General features: G+C 39.8%; 1 protein-coding gene across 1 annotated transcript in view; it reads right to left on the bottom strand.

Moving 5' to 3' along the window:
- FREM2 (FRAS1 related extracellular matrix 2) overlaps window positions 1-25,713 on the bottom strand; it is a 281,323-nt gene that overhangs the window by 65,324 nt on the left and 190,286 nt on the right. Inside the window, exons 7-9 of the mRNA XM_089690817.1 lie at window positions 4,854-5,003; window positions 1,134-1,343; window positions 131-328 (exon numbers count right to left, since the gene is read on the bottom strand). Of these exons, the coding sequence (XP_089546943.1) occupies window positions 131-328; window positions 1,134-1,343; window positions 4,854-5,003 (558 nt within the window). The remainder of the gene's footprint in view (window positions 1-130; window positions 329-1,133; window positions 1,344-4,853; window positions 5,004-25,713) is intronic.

Consider the following 25,713-nt stretch of genomic DNA (forward strand, 5'->3'; position numbering starts at 1 on the left):
TGAATCAATTATTTGTATTACAGTTGATACATTTGATAAATGTACCTCCTTTGAAGGTATGCTTTTATAATAAAAGCTTTAAATAAAGACTCATACTCATATCCTCTCTGGATACCAATATACACAATACCTGGAAGGAAGGTGATGACTGAGCTATCTGTATTTGGTCTCTCTTCAAAGTCCATCATCACTTGAGCAGATCCTTGGCGGGTATAACAACGTACAGTAGACTTATAACTGACATCCCCACTTCTGTAGACCATGGCTGTGATCTTCCCATCCTTTTCCTTGCCCATGTACATTGGTTCTCTGAACTGCACCTTTGGCACTTTGAAGAAGAAACATTGTTTACTTTATGTACATCTCATACAGAAACCTGTAATGTTGTTGATTATGGTACATATACTATCTGGCCATATATTTGTAGAAACCTGTTACAGAGCTTCTTGAAAGTCCCAACCAATTTGTAGCTGTTCTAGGAAGGCCTTCCAAAAAATCTTGGAGTGTCTGTGGAATATGTGCCCATTAAACCAAAAGAGCATTTGTGAGATCAGGTACTGATGTTGGACAAGAAGTACTTGCTCATAATTAGTGTTCCTCCACAGCAAACTTTACTGACCTAGCTTTGTGAAAAGAGGCACAGTCCTTCTGAAACAAAAATTGACTTCCCCAAACTGTTGCCACAAGGTTGGAAGCACACCACTGTCTAAAATGTATTTGTATGCTGTAGCACTAACAGTACCCTTCACTGGAGACACCAAACTCACTCAATTGGAGGCCAGTCAAAATGCTTTTGGCCATATAGTATAATGTATATTCCATGTCACTGAGCTACCCTCAACTGTGATTCCATATGTTGGTTGAACCTAGGTCTTTTTTCAACCAGAATAACTAAGTATCTATGTATAAAATATACTGCTATTAGGGCTAAAGTAGTTACGGCTTGAATCTAACTGGTTACTTTGGCAAAACAAACAGATTTCTTCATATATACTCAACTGATTTAGGGTTTTCAAGAGACAGCTTGTTCTTAGATAATTATATAAGGCTGAAAACGTGTAGTTGTAGCTGGGTAAAACTCCATTTTGGGACTGATAATTTACATGCAATATAAAATAAATGTAATCACTTACAGTCAGAGACTGTGTCATTGATGAAGACTATAGCTTTGCTGGGCTCCCCAAGGACAGCATTCATTGGCATACGCAACACAAGCTCAAACTTCTCGATCCCCTCCAGTACCGGCTGTCCCAAGTCATCCAGAATGACCACACGGAATGTCTGCATGTTCACACCTGGCGCAAAATCCAGATTCCGACTGATACCTACGTAGTCAATGCCAGCTAAAAAAAGAAAAAAAATAACCAGATTAAATTGTACAATTGTGTTGAAATTATTAAAGTATAACTAAAGGGTAAACTTTTTTTTCTAGTTTTGGATAGAGGGGAGATTAGAACCCCTGTCAGTTTTCATTGCTGTCCGTGCCCCTGTTAAGTAGATTCACCCTGTATACCATTATCATTGAAAGGAAAAAAAAATCCATAATTTTTGGGTTGTCCCCAGAACAGCAATAGAGGGTAAATCCTCCAATGGGGACACTAGTTCCCAAGGGATACCCATAATTTGCAGGGATTTCCTTTGACTTCCTGTTCGGTTAAGGGACAGGAAGTGAAGGGAATTCTCCAAAATGGAACACAGATGGCGAAAAAAAATTGACAAGGGTTATAACCCTCTCTTGAAAAAGTTTTGCCTATAGTTCTACTTTAAATGTATTTACATTTAGATTAATATCTATCATACCTTTATACAGTCTACTGACGTAAGATTTTGAAATAAATAAGAATTAATAGAAAAAAGGAAGCTTTAATTGAAAGTGGACTGGAACTCAAAACTAAAGTTTGTCTATGATATACTGAAAATCTAGAAATGGTCATTAAGCCTAAGCAGTACACATACAAATGTACCTTCTGAATTCCTACAAAAAAATATCAGTGCACTTCCTGGTATGTGAGAGTGCCTAGGCATCCTAGGGCATACAGTTCCCTAGCTGTATATCTGATGTGTGAGATCTAAGACACTGCTGTTTGTGACTGCTCGTTATAAAAGGGGCAGCCCAGATAAGAGAAAGCATTACCCTGCTTCTCTACTTGGATGGTCAAGATGCAGAGTGCCCACAGGCACTACTAATGACTAGAACAATGTTCAGGTCTTTAAATCCAAGGTCACCCAAAACAGATAGTGAATCTACCAGTTATTCTGAAATGTGAAGGCAAAACTGGATCTGTGGATCCATGAGTAGGTTCTCATACTTAGTAACCAGATACATAAAAAAACAAAGGCAAGTAGGAAGCCCAGAGCAGTGGTTTTCCATGCTGTTATCTTTTGCATGCATCTGTTTTTATTTTTCTTTTTAAACATACAGATCCTGGTTTGCTTCTGCACCTTCACATTTGTCAATTTGCATGCAAACGTTCATGGGATTCAGTGTTTGGTTCTGGAATTTAATGCAGCAAGAAATGTCGCTTCCAAAAGTGTAGGATAAAATAATATACAGAGAATTCAGGTAAAGGAAATACGGAACCATTACAGTACCCATGGCTGGTGGGGAAGGACACTAAGGCTACATTCACACCAGCCTCCTGCTTTTGTTTTATTTAAACACATGAGAAATGATCTGGGAAATTTAAAACAACGTTTTCCATCCCAGATGAATTTCTCCTGTTTAAGTGCACTTTGTGTTTTCATATGTTTAGATGTGTTCAGAGCATCTAAGCTGCCCCGGGACTCGCAGAATTAAAATATTTTCAAATGTAAAAAAACTGATTGTATCTAGATTCTAAATTTCATTTTCCTGTAGCCATATCTTTGAAATATGAAATCTGATTGCTACTCTATGGGGTTGATCTACTAAAGGCAAATAGTCTGTGCATTGCAAATGCACCGCAAGTGCAGTTGCTTTGTATCCAAGGGGAAGCTCAGAAATGAGGCGAAGGTCTGCTGATTTCTTTCATCCAATCATGTGCAAGCAAAAATGCTGTTTTTTTTTTCCTTGAATGTTCCCCTCAGATCTAGAACAAGTACACTTGGAGTGCACAGCCTATTTGCCTTTAGTAAATTAACCCTTATGTATTGCTGCATTTGTTTTTTATCATCCTGAATAATCCTGAGTTTGTCCATATAAAGAATCCATTGTAAGCCAAAGTATAGTTACGACAACAGCACAGTGGCTCAGTGACATTGGCATCCTCACATACAGTATACACTCAATTATTCAAGAATGTAAATAGCAAATGCAGCAATGCATAGCAATCAGTCAGACTGGAGTTTGCAAGTTATCCTTGTGCTTGCATGGGTTGCGTGGGTTTCCTCCAGGTACTCCGCTTTCCTCCCAAACTCCAAAGACATGCTAGTAGGTTAAGTGGCTCAGTCTAAATTGACCGTAGTGTTTATATGTAAAGTTTGTGAGTAAGGGACCTTAGAGTGTAAGCTCACTGAGGGCAGAGACTGATATTAATGTACAATTTACACTCACCAGCCACTTTATTAGGTACACCTTGCTAATGCCAAGAAAATATCCCCCACACCATTATACCACCACAAGCCAGAACTGTTGGTACAAGGCAGGATGGATACATGCTTTCATGTTGTTTACATCAAATTCTGACTCTACCATCTGAATGTTGCATCAACCAGTCTGCCCATTCTCCTCAGGCCTCTGACATCAACAAGGCATTTTCATCAATGAATAAAATAGGTGCAGCGCTAAAATATAATATCAAAGCAAGTATAACCACATATATATACATACGGTGCTAAATTGCACCAAATATATAAACCAGTCTATTGTGTGAATATTTGTGAAAGCTTGACTCGAATAGTCAGCAGAATTGGAAGTGAAATCCTCTTTTGTAGCTATTAGAAGTGACTCCGTGCTCCAAACATAAATTGCGCACTCACCAGATGCACAAGGAAAATGTGCATTGAATATAAAATCTCTGCGGGGTCCCCTTTAAGGTAGATCAGTCATCCTGCCAGAAATATGGATCCTCTGTCCGGACACCAGCTCGCTAGAGCCCTAACGCGGTGACATCACGCCGCCAGAGTCGCTATATATATGTGAAGGCATTTTCATCTACACAACTACCGCTCACTGGATATTTTCTCTTTTTCGGACCATTCACTGTAAACCCTAGAAATGGTTGTGCGTGAAAATCCCAGTAGATCAGCAATTATTGAAATACTCAGACCAGCCCGTTTGGCACCAACAACCATGCCACGCTCAAAGTCACTTAAAACCCCTTTTTTCCCCATTCTGATGCTTGGTTCGAACTTCAGCAGGTCATCTTCACCACGTCTACATGCCTAAATGCATTGAGTTGCTGCCATGTGATTGGCTGATTACCAACTTGTGTTACCAAGCAACTGAACAGGTGTACCTAATAAAGTGACTGGTGAGTGTATTTACCTGTAAAAATTAAACAGACAGAATGTGAACATTTTACCCTGTACACAACGCATGGTCCATTATACAAGCAGAAAGGAACAAGTTCAATTGTAAAAAAAATAGTATGTACAAAGCAGATTTGTAAAACTCCTGCTTAACCAAATCAAATTGAAAAAAAAATGTCAAGTTAAATTTATATTTCTATAAGCTTTCTATAAATCCATGAGACATTTAACAAATAGGTACAGTAGATATTTTTTCTAGATATAAAGATAAATAGATAGACGGACGGACGGACGGACGGACGGACGGACGGACGGACGGACGGACAGACAGACAGACAGACAGACAGACAGACAGACAGACAGACAGACAGACAGACAAGGAAATATTACTCTATAATGCTCACCAACTGCTGAGACTGGTTCTGTCTTCTGTGAACGCACAGTAACGGTGGCGGTTTTTGACAGATCAGTACCTGTCCTCCACACATGCACTTCAATGTATCCTGCACTTTCATCCACGTACAATTCCACATCACCAAAGTAGAAAGCAGGTTCTAAAAAAAGCAGAATTTGATCAGATAAACAAACAAAACAATGTAGAATTGCCTCTGAATTCATTTTAGCATTACTACAATTCATAGAAATAAGAGTCTGAAAAATATTCAGTAGACAGCTGACTGATGGCTCTTCCTGGGGATTGCTGCACATTTGTAACTCTTCCACTGTCTCTAAACATACAATGGTTTGTTCACACCATAAGCATCGGTTAATGCAGCAAAAATGCAAAGGCATGAGAAAACACATTGCTTTTGGTGTTGCCAGTTTCCAAACATTTGCTGCATTTAGGTGCACTGACTTTCTGCTTTTATTCATAGCATGTTAGGCTCCATGCACATGGGACACTTCTGAACGATGTAAACTGACTGCTGGAAAATGTAAGTTAAAAAACATCTGTTTAGCCGCGTTTGCATACTGCATTTATGTGCGTTTGCGTTTAGAATCGTTTTTTAAAGATAACCTCAGGAGACCTTCCAAACTACCCAGAAAGCACTACAAAACAGTAAAAAATTTACTATTTCAGACATTTTGAGAGAAATACAGAGAGCAGAAGCAGAGAGAGCAGTATTTGTTGAGATAAGTTGTTTTTTTTTTTTTTTTGTGGTGTTTGGATGTGTTCCAGCTCATTTCTGTGCAAAAATGATTGCAGCAGTGTCTAACATTTTTTCTTTAATGCGAAACCTCAAAGTATGGTGTACCAGGTCCATTTGAGTACCAGAAAAATGCTTTGCATGCATATTTCATGATGAATAAAGGCTCTGGTCAGCATCTAGAAATGGAAGAGTTAAAAAATTTTTCCAAACATGGTTAGCCGCATTTACAAGCGTTTGAAATGATGATAAAATCTACTCCTGAACACAAGTTTGGTGCATTCAAAAAAGATTACTGTAAACTCAACTGCCTGTAAACGACTGTAAATGAAGATGTGTACATGGACACATAGGAACACATTAGGGAGAGTTCAGGGGCTGCTGAAAAAAAGGCAGAAAAGCTCCTAAACGTGAGTTTATCAGCTGCAGTGTACATGGAGCCTTACAGTACAAGTAAATCTATAAACAGCATCCAATGCTATATATATATATATATATATATATATATATATATATATTGTCTGCTAAATAAAAATGGATTGATTTTTTTCTCCATGTTTGTGGGCTCTCCTTAGCCCCTCTGATAAAAAAAAGATTCATTTTCCAGGGTTTTAAACAGCCAGAATGAAACAAAATGGTAGCAGCTAATGCTATCATTTATGAGGGTGAGCAAGATAGCCTGCAATCTTATTGATAGAAGCTGTTTATTATACACCTTATTGGCTCACAAATACATTTTTAATATTCAGTTAATGCTATGATGTGTCTGTAGATAGCCCATAGTGCTCTGGGCTGCTTTAAATGGATTGAGTAGGACATTAGATTGTAAGTTACTCAGAGACAGAAACTAATGGAAATGATCTACAAGCTTTGCTGAGGAAATTGTTTTTACTGTATAACATATACAAATGATCAAATGCCTGCTTAGACAACTGTTAGGAGTGAATATCACTGTGCAGATTTTTTTTTATATGATTGCTCTTATGTTCCCATCACAATAATAATATTTGTCAAAGATGCCAATTGTCTGCATCCAACTGATATGGTCATGCTCAGAGATTGCCAAATCAATTGTAGATCAGGCCACCCACAGCTGAAAATGTGATGTTGGGTGGCCTAATCTGCATATGTATGCCCAATTTCACAAAAGAGCCAAATAACAGTGTCCTTGTTTTGTTAGACCTCAGTTGTAATTGTATATTTTATGGCATCCTTAATATCACTTTTTAACTAGAACACTGCCAAACGCACTATTATATAGCGTACCATTTTTTTCTTTATACAGTGCCTTGAAAAAGTATTCATACCCCTAGACATTTTCCACATTTTGTCATGTTACAATCAAAAACATAAATGTATTTTATTGGAATTTTATGTGATAGACCAACACAAAGTGCCACATAATTGTGAAGTGGAAGGAAAATAATAAATGGTTTCAGATATTTATTTGTAAAAAAATTTTGAAAAAGTGTAGCGTGCATTTGTATTCAGCCCCCTTTACTCTGAAATCCCTAACAAAAATCTAGAGGAACCGATTACCTTCAGAAGTCACCTAATTAGTAAATAGAGTCCACCTGTGTGTAATTTAATATCAGATTAAATACAGCTGTCCTGTGAAGCCCTCAGAGGTTTGTTAGAGAACATTAGTGAACAAACAGCATCATGAAGGCCAAGGAATACACCAGACAGGTCAGGGATAAAGCTGTGGAGAAGTCTAAAGCAGGGTTAGGTTATAAAAAAATATCCCAAGCTTTGATCATCTCACAGAGCACTGTGCAAGCCATCATCTGAAAATGGAAAGAGTATGGCACAACTGCAAGCCTAACAAGACACGGCCGTCCACCTAAACTGACAGGCCAGTCAAGGAGAGCATTAATCAGAGAAGCAGCCAAGAGGCCCATGGAGGAGCTGCAGAGATCCACAGTTAAGGCGAGAGAATTATTTCACCGGACAACTATTAGTTGTGCACTCCACAAATCTGGCCTTTATGGAAGAGTGGCAAGAAGAAAATCATTGTTGAAAGAAAGCCATAAGAATTCCTGTTTGCAGTTTGAGAGAAGCCATGTGGGGACACAGCAAACATGTGGAAGAAGGTGCTCTGGTCAGATGAGACCAAAATTGAATTTTTTGGCCTAAAAGCAAAACGCTATATGTGGCTGAAAACTAACACTGCACATCACCCTGAACACACCATGCTCAGCGTGAAACATGGTGGTGGCAGCATCATGTGGTGGGGATGCTTTTCTTCAGCAGGGACAGGGAAGCTGGTCAGAGTTTATGGGAAGATGGATGCAGCCAAATACAGGGCAATCTTAGAAGAAAACCTGTTAGAGTCTGCAAAAGACTTGAGACTGGGGCGGAGGTTCACCTTCGAGCAGGACAACGACCCTAACGATACAGCCAGAGCTACAATGGAAGGGTTTAGATCAAAGCATATTCATGTGTTAGAATGGCCCAGTCAAAATCCAGACCTAAATCCAATTGAGAGTCTGTGGCAAGACTTGAAACTTGCTGTTCAAAGATGCTCGCCATCCAATCTGACAGAGCTTGGTCTATTTTGCACACTAAAATCAGCAAAAATGTCACTCTCTAGATGTGCAAAGCTTGTATAGACATACCCAAAAAGACTTGCAGTTGTAATTGCAGTAAAAGGTGGTTCTACAAAGTGTTGACTCCGGGGGGCTGAATACAAATGCACGCTTCACTTTTCAGATATTTATTTGTAAAAAATTTGGAAAACCATTTATCATTTTCCTTCCACTTCACAATTATGTGCCACTTTGTGTTGGTCTATCAAATAAAATCCCACTAAAATACAGTTACGTTTTTGGTTGTAACATGACAAAATGTGGAAAATTTCAAGGAGTATGAATACTTTTTCAAGGCACTGTAAAGACAATTTCTAGGACAATATACTGCATACATGATAAGCAGGACATCCAAAACCAATCTGCAATTGAACCACTTTATCAGCCCTGCTAGTCCAAAAGCAGATAGCGCCATACATACAAGGTAATATTTACTTATAGATCTTGGCAGAGAACCATTTACAGTGGGGAAAATAATTATTTGATCCCCTGTAGATTTTGTAAGTTTTCCCACTAAAAAAGAAATGAAGGGCCTATAATATTTATCATAGGTGTATTTTAAATGATAGAGGCAGAATATCAACCAAAAATCCAGAAAAAACACAATACAAACGTTATAAATTGAGTTGCAGTTTAGTGAGTAAAATAGGTATTTGATCCCTTACCAACAGACAATAATTCTGGCCCCACTGGCTATGTGCTCATGTGGTACACAGATTAGTCCTGTTAATTTAAGAAGGTGCTCCTAATGACAATTCGTTATGTGTATAAAAGACACCTGTCCACAGAATCTTTTTCATCCATTCAAACCTCACCATCACCATGGGCAAGACCAGAGAGCTGTCAAGGGACGTCAGGGACACGATTGTACACCTGCAAAAGGCTGGAATGGGCTACAAGACCATCAGCAAGAAGCTTGGTGAGAAGGGAACAACTGTTGGAATGATTATTCGCAAATGGAAGACATACAAAATAACCATCAATCGCCCTCGATCTGGAGCTCCATGCAATGGAAAGGTTTAGAAGATTTAAATGTAAAAAAGGAAAGGTTCAATGTTTTAATAAACTGTAATATATCGCCGTCATTACAGTTTTATCAGAAACCAACTGTGTTGGCTTATGCCAGCTTTAGAGTGTATGTATATATAAATGTGAGAGGATTATCTGAACACACTTACAAAAACTGATGAGTCAGTTCAATCTTTTAAATTCCTGAAATGATTCACTCAATTCAGATGTCAGGCTAAAAAGCAGCTGGCAAAAGGCAAGGCTATTCAGCAATGTAAATCATGTTGCCGCTTTTAGGTGGATGTAGACTGAAATCTCCAGAAAGTGGGGTGGCTAAAACGTTCACCTTTTCAAAGCTAATGATGTGCATATTGTCGTAGGATATTTGAATTAAACATACAGTCATGGCCGAAATTGTTGGCACCCTTGATATTTTTCCTGAAAATCAAGTATTTCACACAAAAAAGGTATTGCATTAACACATGTTTTGCTATACACATGTTTATTCCCTTTGTATGTATTGGAACAAATATAAAACAGAGGCAGAAAAGCAAATATGACATAATGTCACACAAAACCCCAAAAATGGGCTGGACAAAAGTATTGGCACCCTTAACTTAATATTTGGTTGCACACCCTTTGGAAAACATAACTGAAATCAGTCGCTTCCTATAACCATCAATAAGCTTCTGACACCTCTCACCCGGAATTTTGGACCACTCTTCCTTTGCAAACAGCTCCAGGTCTCTCTTATTGGAAGGACACCTTTTCCCAACAGCAATTTTAAGATCTCTCCACAGGTGTTCAATGGGATTTAGATCTGGGCTCATTGCTGGCCACTTCAGAACTCTCCAGCGCTTCTTTGCCATCCATTTCTGAGTGCTTTTTGACGTATGTTTGGGGTCATTGTCCTGCTGGAAGACCCAGGATCTTGGACGCAAACCCAGCTTTCTGACACTGGGCCCTACAGTGCGACCCAAAATCCTTTGGTAATCCTCAGATTTCATGATGCCTTGCACACAGTCAAGGCACCCAGTGCCAGAGGCAGCAAAACAACCCCAAAACATCATTGAACCTCCACCATATTTTACCGTAGGTACTGTGTTTTGTTCTTTGTAGGCCTCATTCCGTTTTCGGTAAACAGTAGAATGATGTGCTTTACCGAAAAGCTCTATCTTGGTCTCATCTGTCCACAAGACGTTTTCCCAGAAGGCTTTTGGCTTACTCAAGTACATTTTGGCAAACTGTAGTCTTGCTTTTTTATGTCTCTGTGTCAGCAGTGGGGTCCTCCTGGGTCTCCTGCCATAGCGTTTCATTTCATTTAAATGTCGACGGATAGTTCGCGCTGACACTGATGCTCCCTGAGCCTGCAGGACAGCTTGAATGTCTTTGGAACATGTTTGGGGCTGCTTATCCACCATCCGGACTATTCTGCGTTGCAATCTTTCATCAATTTTCCTCATCCGTCCACGACCAGGGAGATTAGCTACAGTGCCATGGGTTGCAAACTTCTTGATAATGTTGCGCACTGTGGACAAAGGCAAATCTAGTTCTCTGGAGATGGACTTGTAACCTTGAGATTGTTGATATTTTGCCACAATTTTGGTTCTCAGGTCCTCAGACAGTTCTCGTCTCCTCTTTCTGTTGTCCATGCTTAGTGTGGCACAGACAGACACACAATGCAAAGGTTAAGTGAACGTCTCTCCTTTTTATCTGCTTTCAGGTGTGATTTCTATATTGCCCACACCTGTTACTTGCCCCAGGTGAGTTTACAGGAGCATCACATGCTTGTAACATTCTTATTTATCCGCAGTTGTGAAAGGGTGCCAATACTTTTGTCCAGCCCATTTTTGGAGGTTTGTGTGACATTATGTCGAATTTGCTTTCTTTCCTCCCTTTTTTTGTTTTGTCCCAATACACACAAAGGGAATAAACATGTGTATAGCAAAACATGTGTTAATGCAATACGTTTCGTGAGAAATACATGATTTCCTGGAGAAATATCAAGGGTGCCAACAATTTCGGCCATGACTGTATGCAATACAAAATTTCACCTACAGAGCAGCTGGGACTTACAGCGGGGTCTCTGACAGAGGTTCACGACCTACATAGGTCAAAAGTCCATATTATACAATTCTGGAGGAATTATATAACAGTTTGGGGGTGAAAACAATCATAACATATCATGCCTAGAATCTATTTTTGATTGAGCTGTGACACTATGAGGGATCAAAAACCTTCATCTATGGGAACGTCCAATTTTATATTTTGGAACTCTGAATCAAAACCAGTTTGGTGGAAGGACCCTCGATGCAGTAGGACCGAATAGTGGAACAAAAACAGCTCTTCTTTTCTCTTGTGGAACCAGAATTATGACAATCACCACAGGGAGCCTAAACACCACTTCGGCCTTGCTGTCCATTTCAGATCACGGAAAGCCAAACTGAAAAAAAAAGAAATAAAGAAGGAGGCTCACCTGCCTAGTACATTACAATAAGACCTTTTATTAATGAAACACATTCCAATATAATCACAAAAGTATAGGATAAAGTGCATAATCCAGTCCCAATGCTATCATTGCATCCATCCCCAGGGACGTAGCACATGCATTTCAAGGGCTGTGCCCTCTTCATTAGAGCTCAGAAGAAGAGTGCACATCCCTTGAAATGCGTAAACTATGCCCATGTGGATGGATGTGATTATTGCGCTGGGACTAGACTGGATTGTGTTACATGCACTTTATCCTGTACTTTTGTGAGTGCATTGAAATTTGTTTTATTAATAAAAGGTCTTACGGTAATGCACTAGGCCACTGAACCTCATTTTGTTTTTTTTAATGTAACTGTGTGTTCTGCCAAGCATTGGACATGTGGTCTCTGCCTGAGGGGTTTGCCTGAATGTTCATTCTTTCAAATTTCTTAATAGATACCAGATGACCTTGTTCATATGACACCTAAAGGAAGACGTTTATAATGTCACAGCCTCATCTACCATTTGTAACAAAGCAGGGTAGACAAGATATCTGAGGATTAATATTTGAGTATACCTTCCCTGTCTGTACTTTTCCGAAGGGAAATCTGTTTGAATTGAATCAACTAATACAAGAAAACCACTGTGCATTCTTCAACATAACTCCTTATCACCCACATAACCTAACCATCAGTCTATTCCCAGGATTCATTCATCATGTTGCTGTGTTGAATACTCCCCTCAATGTCTTTTATTACATCTTACATCATACTACTCATCAGTTACTTGAAGAATTCCAGCAGGGTTCTCTTCATTTTGAGAAAGCACAGGTTCTTCTTTTATCATTTACATTCCCTATGAGGTAGCTCTTCACCTATACTTGTTCTTACCAGGTCTACAACCACAAATGAAGAATACAGAGTAAATAAATAGATACGGAGGTGATTTATTCTGCAAAATAAGCCCATTTCCGATGATGAAAAAAAAGCCTTACAAATATAGAGTATGAATACAGTAGTGGTCTCCAAACTGTGGCCCTTTGCTTGCCTTTATCTGGCTCTTGGAGCACTATTCCTTCTACTGATACAAGAGAATATTTCTACCACTGCCACCAACAATGGCGCATAATTTCTGCCACTGACACCAAAAACAGGGCACTATTCCTCCCCTAATATTAAAGCTGGGGCATTGTTTACTCCCACCCATACCAGGTCAATTTCTATCCCCACTGGCCACAGTCTACCCCCACCCCCCCAACCCCAAAGTCTGAAGGACAGTAAACTTTGCTAAAAATGCTTGGAGACCCCTGGTCTACAGCATTTATCTCCTGGCTGAGTGGAAAAGAGGATTTTTTTTTATGTTGATACTATGCCAAGGACAGACTCCTGACCTTCCCACTAGGAGCCAAGGGAAAGGCTGCTATGTTCCCTGTTTCATAGAGATCACCATATTTGCCAGTCGTGCTGCTCACATAATCAGTAACCACTGATGTAAACCCAAACATAAAAGCTCATATAAGCATTAACATGCTATTGCAATTGCAAAAGTAATTTTCAATTTAAATTTTGGATCTTCCGCTTTCAATTAAATACTACCTGGTGATCCTGAGACAAGGATCCCTGCCTCCCATTTGTGCTACTACAATTTCTCCCACACAGGCCTTTGATGGAGACCACAAGTGACCTTTGCTGTAGTGGTCCACTGTTGACATCCTGTAAAAGCGTGGCCTGAGAAATGCTATGTAGTCATTGCTAGAGCACATGCTTGTAGGCAGAAAGTGGCTTTGTATAGACTGCAGGAGTGTAGCAGGACTGAGATACATATCTTTCCTGGAATAATAACAGGAGTATACCACCACACCCTCAAATGGTATATAAAACATTCCCGAGTAAAACCTCAAAAAAACAAAAGAAAAACAAGACTTTGAAGGTAGTTTGTCTCTCAAAACATCATAAATACACATGATAAAACCCGACAGCTTTTTCAACAGACGCATAAAAATAGGATACATCTATCCTTCATTTAAAAAGTATAAGTGATTTGGTAGGCTCAATTCTTATAGTTATTGAACATAACCCCACAATTCATGAAATATGTTTCTAACACACATATGTATTTGTACCAAATACTGTGTAACACTGTCTTAATTTGGTCCAGTGAAGTGTTGGTAGATAATGTGAAGAACACGTCCCAACATGTTTTGCCGGAAAAGGGCTTCCTCAGGTAAACAATAGGAGTTCTGTTCTATGGGTTCACATCTGCAACATCAAACCCTGTCCAAAACTCGACAGCCCAAATGGGGATCGCATAACTGTCCTGACATGGGAGCAACCCTTGTCAGAAACATCCACTCAAAAGCAGTCCTAAGAGGTATAGGAAGGCGCATAGGGGTTTATTTACTAAAGCTGGAGAGTCCAAAATCAGACTCCCTTCTGCATAGAAACCAATCAACTTCCAGGTTTCATTGCCAAAGCTTCATTGAACAAGCTGAGGTTAGAAGCTGATTGGTTTCTATGCAGAAGGGAGTCTGATTTTGGACTCTCCAGCTTTAGTAAATAAACCCCATAGTGTCACGTTTTGATAGGGTTTCAGATCTCTGAGGATCCCACTGCATCCAAGAAATCCAATTCCAAAAGGTTCAATAGGACTGCCTCTATTTCCTGAAGCCTCTCTTGTGTTAATATGACTGCAATGTAGTGTGGTCCGAGAGGTGAGATACAATAGAGAAAAATATTAAGGAGGAAGTAAGTATTTTATTTAAAAAAAGATGCTTGTTTATGATACAGTGCTTTGTTAAACTACATCTACTTTAAATATGCCATAATGCTCTAGGCGTAAGTTTGTTTTGATTGCTGCCACCGATTCATACTAGTCTTGGTGAATCAGCCCAGCTTTCTGAAAGTCAACCATTCTCTAGAAAAAAAAAAAAAACCTAATGAGGCGCTGACTTCCAAGATCCAATCATGTTTAAGCAAAAATACATTTACTGTTTTTATTTTCCTTGGACATGATTGGTATTCTTTGTAAAGTGATATTTCACCCCATTTACTGAACTCTAGGACAAATTCCCTTGCAAAATAAATAGTCTCTTTGCCTTTACTTAATTAACCCCAATGTTTCTGGGTGGAATTGAACTCATGACCCTTGCAATGACCGTGCTCATAGAAAATATTACATCAATGCACCTCTACTTAATGTTGCATACCTCTAAAACTCCACCTTCCTTGCAGTTACAATACATTAAATACATAGCCTAGTGTATATTCATATTTAAGATACTTTTCATGTTTTTAATCTTAGAATATGGATCCGATTTCAGCATAACATTTTCTAGTGTCCTTGATTTCAATGAGCACTGTGAGTGTCCCAGATCTTGACTTCCACATTAAAGTGAAACTAAATACATGATAGCAGAAGTGCAAAAGATAACATATGCTTTCATGTGACAAACAAATTTGCAACAAATGCAAACATTAATCTGACCAGCTGTTTTCCGATACCATGTGCACATTCATATTCAGAGACGGACAGAAGCAAAGCTTTGATGGGTAAAAACCAGTTTCTTCTTCTAGGTATATAGAAAGAAGCTTGTTGAAGTTTTCAGTTGACTATGAATATTGGGAACACCCTGTATAACAGTGCTCATGCCGTGACTGTTGCCACACTCTTCTTGTAGAGTTAATTTCCTAAAGGCTTCTTTAGCTGAACTCCAAGGGAAATTTAGGAGTTGTGATTAGGATAGAGTAGCATGGGTCACAAAGAGAGCAGCATACAATGAATGTGGCTTCACAAGCACTTCATCTTTAATCTTTGAACTATCTGGCAGAATGAAGTTCAAATATTAATGACCTTCTTTTATAAAAGCAGGAAGAAAAGGTTTATATGTATGTAAAGTAGATTTCTTGGACAACAGGGGGAAAAAAAGGCAGGCTTAAGAGAAGAAGCAATTAGTAAATTGAGAACGCCAGCATTTGGTGCACATCACGTTAAGGAACCTAAATCTCTTCTTTGTTCACTAATATCCTGTACTGATTACTTCTGAGGTTGCATCCCCTGCTCTGTACAGCATATAATCATACAACAAACCTTTACTTATTTAGAGGTCGTGACTCCTTAAAGGGATAATGCAACGGAAACTCAGTCATTCTTCCTGTAGCTTGGAATGACATCTGCGGGACTATCGTGCCAGTTTTAAAAGCTTTAGAATTATAATGTCCTATTGTCCTCTGGAAAATATGGATTCCAAAAAGCTCTGCCTATTTATTAAGCTTCTGTTGACAACACTTCACTTTAATTTTTTCCATGTTTCTACAGAGGAAAAAAAAGTCTAGTACAATCTATCATGTAGCTAATTTTTGTTCAATATATTCCTTGTTATTTTAAAACAGCTTTACACTATAACAGGGGTCTCCAAACTTTCTAAGCAAAAGGGTCTATTAACTGCTCTTCAGGATTTAAGGGGTCATACTATGGCCAGTGGGAACACACAATACCCCATTGTTGGTTTTAATTAAATGAATAGTGCCCCATCGTTGGTGTCAGTGGGAAGAAATGTGCCCCATCAATGGTGTTAGTGGAAGGAATAGTGCCCCATCAATGGTGCCAGTGAGAGGAATGGTGTCCTATCATTGTTGTCAGTAAAAGGAATAGCATCCCATCACTGGTGTCAATTGGAGGAGTAGAGACCCAAGGACCAGATAAAGGCAAGCAAAGGGTCATATCCAGCCCTCGGGCCTCAGTTTGGAGGCCACTGCACTATAACAAAGTTTGAGAGTAGAAAGGCTAATTACAAAATACATGGGGTATTACAATCTGTAAATCTGGGTATGAAGGGTACCATTCAATAATTTGGATGGCAACAAATAATCCTACAAGTGTACATGGGGAGAATGGGGATGGCTTGGGAGGGGCCACAGACCACTGGAGGGCAAAGCAGGGACTAACAAGGGTAAGAGGAGACACAACAGTGATGAGCAAAGGAGAAAAGGAGAGAAGGAAAAAGAGGTGAGGAAAGAGAAAAAGTGGGGGAAGGGGAGTGAGAACAGAGTAAATGTATCTCACAGTGGCACCACCATTTAGAGGCCTAGAAGGTCCCACTCAAATCCTACAGGAAGATAACGTGAGACCCAAAGATACCAAAGGGCCAAATATCCACACAGATAGCCAAACATAACCACAATGTAGAGAGACCCTAAAACCAACTAGTGATGGTAACAGCAGACTGAGTCCAGCTGTATGCTTTGTGCTCATGTTAGCTCCTCAGTTGTTCACTATTCTAAAATAATTGCTAAATGTCCATCATTTTGTAGAATAAAACCTATGCTGCATAACAATGCACACACTTTTCTGGCATGTGGGCAGCTTAGCCAGATCTCTTGTCTTTACTGCCTTCATTCTCAGACTTATATCAACATCAAAAACCACTAATCATCATGGTATACAACCCAACAGAATTCAGTGGTCTGTGAGTGAATTTTATTGCTTTAGAAGGGTCCATACCAAGAGACAGAGCAAACGGTCATATGACCTCCTTTGGCTACTCAACATAACTAACCATACAAATATACCCCAGATGCCTGTATTGCTTGGTGGCTTCAGTATACTGTGTCCAGTCCAAATGCATGTGAGGTTAAGAATATGGGCTACAGAGTGGCAGGTACTAGGTACACTAAAGTCAGAGGATATAAACACTCTCCACTATGGGGAGGCAACGCAAAGGATCTGCATATCGAGCAGGGCCCTCGAACCCCTCATATATTGTATTGTTACTGTATTGTCTCATGTACTGTCCCTGTATTGTCTCATGTACTATAATGTACAGTGCTGAGCAAACTTTTTGACGCTATATAAATACTGTATAATAATAATAATATCAGGTTTTTCTCTCTTTTTTTTCTTTTATGTGTGGCTATAAGAGGGTCATACGGGGTGCAGTTCTTCTATAGTTTGTTTGCTTAGGGTGGCTTCACACCTATGTGTGAGGCTTATCATTTCTGTTAAAGTGCGTCAACAACACATGTTGCATACATGTTTTAGGGGGTGAATCACCATTATAAATAGTGTGGCAAACAGCATAAGTCAATGTAGTAAAAAGCACATCAAACTCTAAAATGCACCACAACTCACAGATGTAAATATGAATGGGTTATGATGTGCTGCATCAGGTGAGCTTATTGCTGCTTTTGGCCCAAATAGGCAACGCATTGCAAATGATCATGACAACAGATGCCAATGGATGCTAAATTTCATATGCATAGATGTAAGTTGGCCCTTCACATCTACACCTTCACACTGGTGTCCGTTTATGACACAGAGAATAGCTGCGATTCAACGGATCTCAGCTATTCTCTGGTCATTCATGTCAGCCCTTCACTGGAGATCTGTGTTCTCCCTCCAGATTCTCCAGCCCAGAGCTGGAGAATCAGAGGGACCGCAAACTAAGCAGAGATAATTTACCTCTGCTTAGTAAACTGATCTTTTACTGTAATCTCGCGAGATTATAGTAAAATCAGCCGTTTTCCAGCATTTGTAGACCGTTCTCCAGCGTTTGGAGACCGTTCTCCCGTCGTTCGGAGAACTGCTTCATAAACTGCATTCACAGGAGAACTGTGTTCTCCGAGAATGCCGGAGAACTGAGCAGCGATCTATTACCGCTGGTTCATAAACGGACACCACTGTTAGAAAACAGCACTGAATAACCAGGAGCTTCAATGTCACAATGAGGTGTACTGAAAAACTGTTGAATCTATGACATGTGCAAAGGTTTATTTTCATGGAGCAACATCAGGGAACAAAGTAATAATAATTATACGAATTCCAACATTTGATTTCATAGATTATGACAATTATTAGAGAACTTTCTGTTCTACAAACAACCGCTGAACACTGAACCGAAAGATCAATTCCATTTTTCTCCTTCTAAATCCTATTTTTGGCAATGACTGTACATGAGCTTACCAGATATTTTCCAGTGTGCTGAGAAATCTACACATGTATTGTTTTTTTTCACTCTACCCATATATTTCATAACCCTGTATTATTGGTATAGACCTATTTGATAATAATGTTAAAGCAGATGTGAAGTCATCAGTTAAATGTAGAACTGGAGCAAGGTGAATCTGTAAATAAGAAAAAATAAACCCATCTTGTTTTCCAGCCTTTTCTTCGTGGATTTGCAGCTGCCCTCCTGAATATGCTGTTAATCAAAGCAGGGATGGGAGTCTGCAGAAGTGACAAGGGCAGTATGTACTGAACATTGACATTTACAACTACAGGAGCGCTGATATGGGTGACAACAGTCTGCAGCACTGGAGCCAGTGTGATACATGTTGTCACCATGAAAACGTTAGTGGCAATTTGCTTGTAAGAACTGGCAGGATCAACAGGTAATATTCAATATATTCCAATCAGAAACCATAAAATACTATAATTAACTGGCTTAAAAGACCTTAGCCTACAATATATTGATCTTTTAGTTTACATACAGCACACTTTCATAGCAATTTTTACTTTAATGCAACTTGACTGCTTGTTTCAGCGTTTAGTATACAGCTATTCTGGTTTGACTGCTTGATCCAGTGTTTAGCATACAGCTGTTGTGGCCTGATTGTTCTCTGGTATACTGCCAATGTAGAACCAAGCCTACTGCATTAGTGAGAGAGAAGTGATTTGATGGAGGGACACACAGTTGAGCTGATGAGACCTGGAGTGGAGAGGAAAATATACGTATACTTTACCTCCTTTTTTATACCTTTGTGACCTGCATTCTGCATGTTGGCAGTTCATTCATTTCAGTGAGGTTCCCTACCTGCACAAATGCTGGGAAAAAGGTCTTGGACCCTTTTTGAAAATCTCATGGAAGTGCTGCGGCAGCATGCAGTTTTTTGTGAGCAAAAACATGGACATTTTGCCAATGCCTGGGGGTGTCATTAAAGAGCAGCGTGTTCCTATCACGTGTTGGGAACAATCGTGCAATAATGTGAATCTAGCCTTAGGTATATTTGATTACGTGCAATACATTTTTTTAATCTGTTTTGTTGTGAATAAATTAATAATTCTCATGTAATTGCTGTTTCATTTGATAACATGCTGTGATGTAAAAGGTGTGACAAATATACTCTATGGTGAATAATTTTGTTTTTATTAATAATAATGTAAGACTGGAAATATTTTCCCTCACAACTGTGTACTGCTGCACAAAGGATAAATAAATAATACATGTGCTCCAGTTAATATCATACATTGTAAGCTAAAAAAAGCAAATACTGGGCAGCACAGTGACTTAGTGGTTAGCACGTCTACCTTGCAGTAAATGGGTCATGGGTTCGATTCCCGACCATGGTGCCTCCTGCATGGAGTTTGCATGCTCTCTCTGTGCTTGCGTGGGTTTCCTCCGGGTGCTCTGGTTTCCTCCCACACTCCAAAGACATGCTGGTAGGTTAATTAGATCCTGTCTAAATTGACCCTAATATATGTATGAATGTAAGTCAGGGACCTTAGATTGTACACCCCTTGAGGGTTAGGGACTGATGTGAATGTACAATATATATGTAAAGCACTGCATAAATGGACAGTGCTATATAAGTACCTGAAATAAATAAATAATCTGATTTGCATGTTAGACATATGGTCAGGGGCGGACTGACAACTCATGGGGTCCCCAGGCAATAGGGGATCATGGGGCCCCTGTGTCCTTGCCCAAACTCAAAAAAAGCCTATGAAAAAAGGTACCAGGGGCATCTCATGGGGCCCCCTACTGACCCCAGGCCCTCGGACAGTGCCAAAGTTTCCAAATGGTCAGTCCACCCCTTCATATGGTATATCACCAGTGATCTGTGATTCAGTAGTCACACTGCAGATCAGTTTAGAAAGATGTCAGACTGACTCCTTTTCACCAAATTAAGAAACGTGAGATTTTAGCAAACTAAGCATGCATAACTTTCCTATTCCTGACATGTCATGTTGGAACATTACATTTCTACAGTCTAGAGATATAAACATATTGCAAAGCTTGATTTGCTGGACATGATTGGTGATCATGAAAAACATGGGAACTTGAGTATGGATCCACACCTCTCCAACACTGTACATGTTTAGTAGGAACAACAGTGACTGAGGAGAGTTTTTTTTGTTACCAGAAAAACTATGTACAACGTTCTCTGATATATTTTTTTCTTTACTATCTTTAGGACTAAAATTGTTTACGTTGTCTAGTAAATATAAAATACGACCCATGAGTGTGTCATATATACTGCATGCAGGTAGCAAGTGTTCTCAAGTTAATAAACATTTGGTAAACTATTTTATTTCTATGCTGTGAATAGGCTAAGATTTGCTACTTAGAACACACATGAATTTGGAATTAGATGTCGGATCAAATTTCTCCTGTATGCTACATAAACATGGAGGCAACTTGTGTTAAAGCTGAAATATAATCTGCTTATATTTTGCCTTCCCTGGCTTCTCCTTTTCCACTCATCAACATGCTGATAAACCTTTGAATAAAACCTTTTGGTTTTCAATTCATACCCTATTTTGTCCCAGTGATGTCACCACTGTGTCTTTGTGCTTCTCTAGACATTGCAGAGGCATTGTAGCTGGTGGGAAACCTCGGCAGGGTGCTGTACATGGCTTCCTGAAAAATTCATAGCACCCTGGCTCAGTACTCTTCAACAAACTGGCTCTTGGAGGAGTGTATGCAACTTTTTAAAGTGCTTTTATGGGTGGATTTTAATATAGAGGTGTGGATATTCCAAGGCTGGCCACATTTCCATGTGCCCATGTGATGCTGAACCCCAAAGACTGAAAGAACCAAAATTCATTAGATGAAAGAGGCAGCCCAGAGATAGAAGGGCTGGGTATAAATTGGCTAGAAGATGACAATTGTCTTCCAGCCAGGAAATGGCCTTATCTGACTTGATGCAGCTTCTAATGCACACTATGAGAAACACAGTATGCGATGAAATCAAAACCAGCAATTTCAGTACAGAAGAGGAGCCTGTACAACTGTGCAAGACTGAAAGGAAGGCTTGAGTTCTGCATTAAAGTAACTTGTGTTAAAGCTTAACTTCAGGGTTTTGGAAATCTCCCCCACCTGTATACCTCAAATCCTACAGTCTTCTTGGTCACATGATGTTACAGGTCCTTCCTCTTCTCCTTTTGAGTCTGCTGTGGGAAGCCCTCCTACTGGCAACAGCATGTTCCCTTGTATGGAAACTCCGCTCCTGGGGTGGGTACTATAGGTTGGCTAGCTTATTCCTTTATAATCATAGGGTTGGAAGAACTAGAGCTAAGAGGTTGATGGTGTTGTCATAAATCACTATGTAGGTTATAGTTTAGTGAAGTACGCTGTTCAGGGTAGGCCCACAGTAGAAAACCCATCTCAGGGAACCTACAACTGAAGAAAGTGGAAGTGCTGGTTAGCATCCCCTGTTAAATGTGAGTTTGGACCATACAGTAATGCCAATGTCTGGTGGAATGAGGAAGAGGTGTACTTTTGGGAGAACTTTGCAGCCTCTTCATATTACAGTAAAGTGTTGAAAAGACTGATCGTGTGGACATTCCGTATTTCAGGAGGTTAACCTCTGGCATGTGAGTAATCAAGATGATGGAATCCCTCCATTCTACAGGTGTATAGTACCCCATCCTGAACCTGTTATTTGAGAAACATGAGAGGCACCCTGAGCTGGCATACCTGTTGTCTCTGGCAAATCAGGGGTCGGCTAACAGGTGCTAATGTAATGATATGGGAGCACCATCCTGTTTAGGAGTATTTGTTTTTTATTTCTGTTGGAATATTTTTTTGGGTTACAAAAAGGTGGAGTTGGGCTTTAAATGTTTACTTTTAAAATAAAGATCTTATAAAATATATGAAAACAATTATATAAAAGATTCGATTATAAACTTGCAAACAATAAAAAAAAATGACCAATATCTACACTATATTGCCAGAAGTATTGGGACACCCCTCCAAATCATTGGATTCAGGTGTTCCAATCACCTCCATGGCCACAGGTGTATAAAATAAAGCACCCAGGCATGCAGACTGTTTTTACAAACATTTGAGAAAGAATGGGTTACTCTCAGGAGCTCAATGAATTCAAGCGTGGTACTGTGATAGGTTGCCACCTGTGCAATAAGTCCATCCGCAAAATTTCCTTGCTACTAAATATTCCACGGCCAACTGTTAGTGGTATTTTAACAAAGTGGAAGCAACTGGGAACAACCGCAACTCAGCCATGAAGTGGTAAGCCACATAAAATGACAGAGTGAGGTAAGGCATGCTGAAGCGCACAGTGCGCAGAAGTCGCCAACTGTCTGCAGAGTCAATAGCTAAAGACCTCCAAACTTCGTGTGGCCTCCAGATTAGCACAACAATAGTGTGTGGAGAGCTCCATGGAATGGGTTTCTATGGCCGAGCAGCTGCATCCAAGCTTTACATCACCAAGTGCAAGGCAAAGTGTCGGATGCAGTGGTGTAAAGCACGCCACCACTGGACTCTAGAGCAGTGGAGACATGTTCTCTGGAGTAACCACTCACACTTCTCTGTTTGGCAATCCAATGGATGTGTCTGGGTTTGGCGGTTTGGTTGTTAGGAGAACGGTACTTGCCTAACTGCATTGTGTCAAGTGTAAAGTTTGGTGGAGCGGGGATTATGGTGTAGGATTGTTCTTCAGGGAAAAGAAGTCTTAAAGCATCAGCATACCAAGACATTTTGGACAATTTCATGCTCCCAACTTTGTGGGAACAGTTTGGGGATGGACCCCTCCTGTTCCAACATGTCTGTGCACCAGTGCACAAAGCAATGTCCATAACGACATGGATGAATGAGTTTGGGTTGGAGGAACTTGACTGTTCTGCAGAGTCCTGACCTCAACCTTTAGGATGAATTAGAGCGGAGACTGCGAGCCAAGTCTTCTCATCCGACATCAGTGCCTGACCGAACAAATGTGCTTCTGGAAGAATGGTCAAACATTCCCATAGGCACACTCCGAAACCTTGTGGAAAGCCTTCCCAGAAGAGCTGAAGCTGTTATAGCTGTAAACGGTGGGCCAACTCAATATTGAACCCTACAGGCTAAGACTGGAGTGCCATTAAAGTTCATGTGCGTGTAAAGGCAGGAGTCCCAATACATTTGGCAATATAGTGTATGTATTTTTAGGTCGGGGGTGTCTGCAACGATCCAAAGGGTTAACCTATATGACTAAATATATACAGTACTCTATACCATACTGCAGGCTGCTAAGACAGAACGACACATAAAATGTGTTTATCCTAAATGCTATGCATATTCCACTTTTGTTAATACTTCAAATGACTGTCAACAAATTGGGCACATCTACTGAATGACCCTAATCACAATTCATTTATAATAACAAATTGCACTAAATTAAATGTATATAATGCGTACCTAACTGAAAAGCTATTACTGCATTAAGATGCATTCAGGTAAAGTGCCCTCAGCGTGTTAGGAACCTGTGATGGCACCGTACATAGTATACTGAATTAAAGGTCATTACAGAAGTCTATAGTTAGAGAGGAGAAGCTGTTTGTAATATTGCCAGCATGGTTTTGTTTGATGTGGTTTAAATTAGCTCTTGTGGTCCTGGGCAGTAATCTTAGCACCTTTCATCTTTTTTTCATTGTTGGCATAACTTGTACAATTAGAATGGAAATGAATCTTGCTGAAAGTATTGCCAGGTAGATGCAATTAAATGTCTACTTCTTATTCACCTTGTAAAAAAAATGTCTACTTCTAACCTCGACACAACGCAAAACACCGCTAAGAACTCCACAGCGACTTGCCAACAATGTTATGTCTATTGTATGTATATTTCATTTTATTCTTTACACATAATTTACAGAAAATATTCACTCTTTCCGGGCTGGGTTCATGGGTTTAATTCAATCATCAAAAGAGCTTATGAGATTGTGTGTGCCTCCCTGGTGCTGTGGTTTCCTCCTACCACTTAGTAAATTCATAGTAGGTTTCTTGGCTTCTACCCAAATTGTGTGTGTATGTATCTGCAGACATGGGGGACTTAAACAACAATATCCTTTGGGGGCAAGTACTAATGTAACTATATATATTTTGTAAGACATTATACATTTGTTAGCACTGTGTTGCTGTTTTAAGAACATACATATACAAAACTGACAATGTTAAAAAGTAATTGCTGCTTTGTTGTTTATTAGCTTTTTTATATAGCATTGACATATTGGAGTGTTTTAGAAGATAATATGCATCAGTTGCATAAGTCTTTGCACCAGAGGGAACTACAATCTAACTTCCATTCCATAATCATTTGCTCACAAACTTTATGAAGTCAGGTTAGAAAGAAGCCAATTAACAAAAAAAAGTTTGTTTTTGGACTTCACATAGAATCTAAGAAGGAGAATCACACCAAAAACAGGAGGACATAAAGTGCAATGACTAAGAGGACCAGGTCTGGAAACCATTAGTTCTAACCCCAGCGGCAGTTTAGTGCTACTCTATATGCCTACCACACCTGTATGAACACCTGACCACCACACATGTATGAGCTTGTTGGATATCCTATATCAAAATCATGGACATTAAAGCTGAACTCCAAATTTCATATGACTCTAAAAGAGAAGTATGGGTTTAAAAAAAAAAACATATATGTACTCACCTAGGTGGATGGAGCATCGGTCCAAAACTGCCGCAGCACCCCGCTGCTTCTAATTCTGAGAACCGAGTAATCAAAGACCGCTGACCACTTGGTTCTCAGTCTTCAGAGAGCAGACAGCTGGTGACTGTCAGTCACTGGCTCTCTGCTCTGTGCCTCCTGCACTCACTGGAATGCTGGGCTGTGGAGGTGAGAGCAGCTGGCTCAGGCTCTCAGAAGCATGCTGCTGGTTCAGGCATCTTGGTGGATCCCAACTTTAAAGTCGGGATCTTTCTTCAGCCTGTAGCAGCTTTGGCCCACTGTCGACTGAAAACAGGTCACAGGAGTGCAGAACAAACTGCACACTTGTGACACACAGAATAGGTAGGACCAAAAAAACCTTTGGCCATATTTCTCTCTTAA

Source organism: Staurois parvus, unplaced genomic scaffold (genome assembly GCF_062004578.1).
Source record: "Staurois parvus isolate SC_StPar_1 unplaced genomic scaffold, SC_StPar_1.0 ptg000544l, whole genome shotgun sequence".
Classification (NCBI taxonomy): Eukaryota; Metazoa; Chordata; class Amphibia; order Anura; family Ranidae; genus Staurois; species Staurois parvus.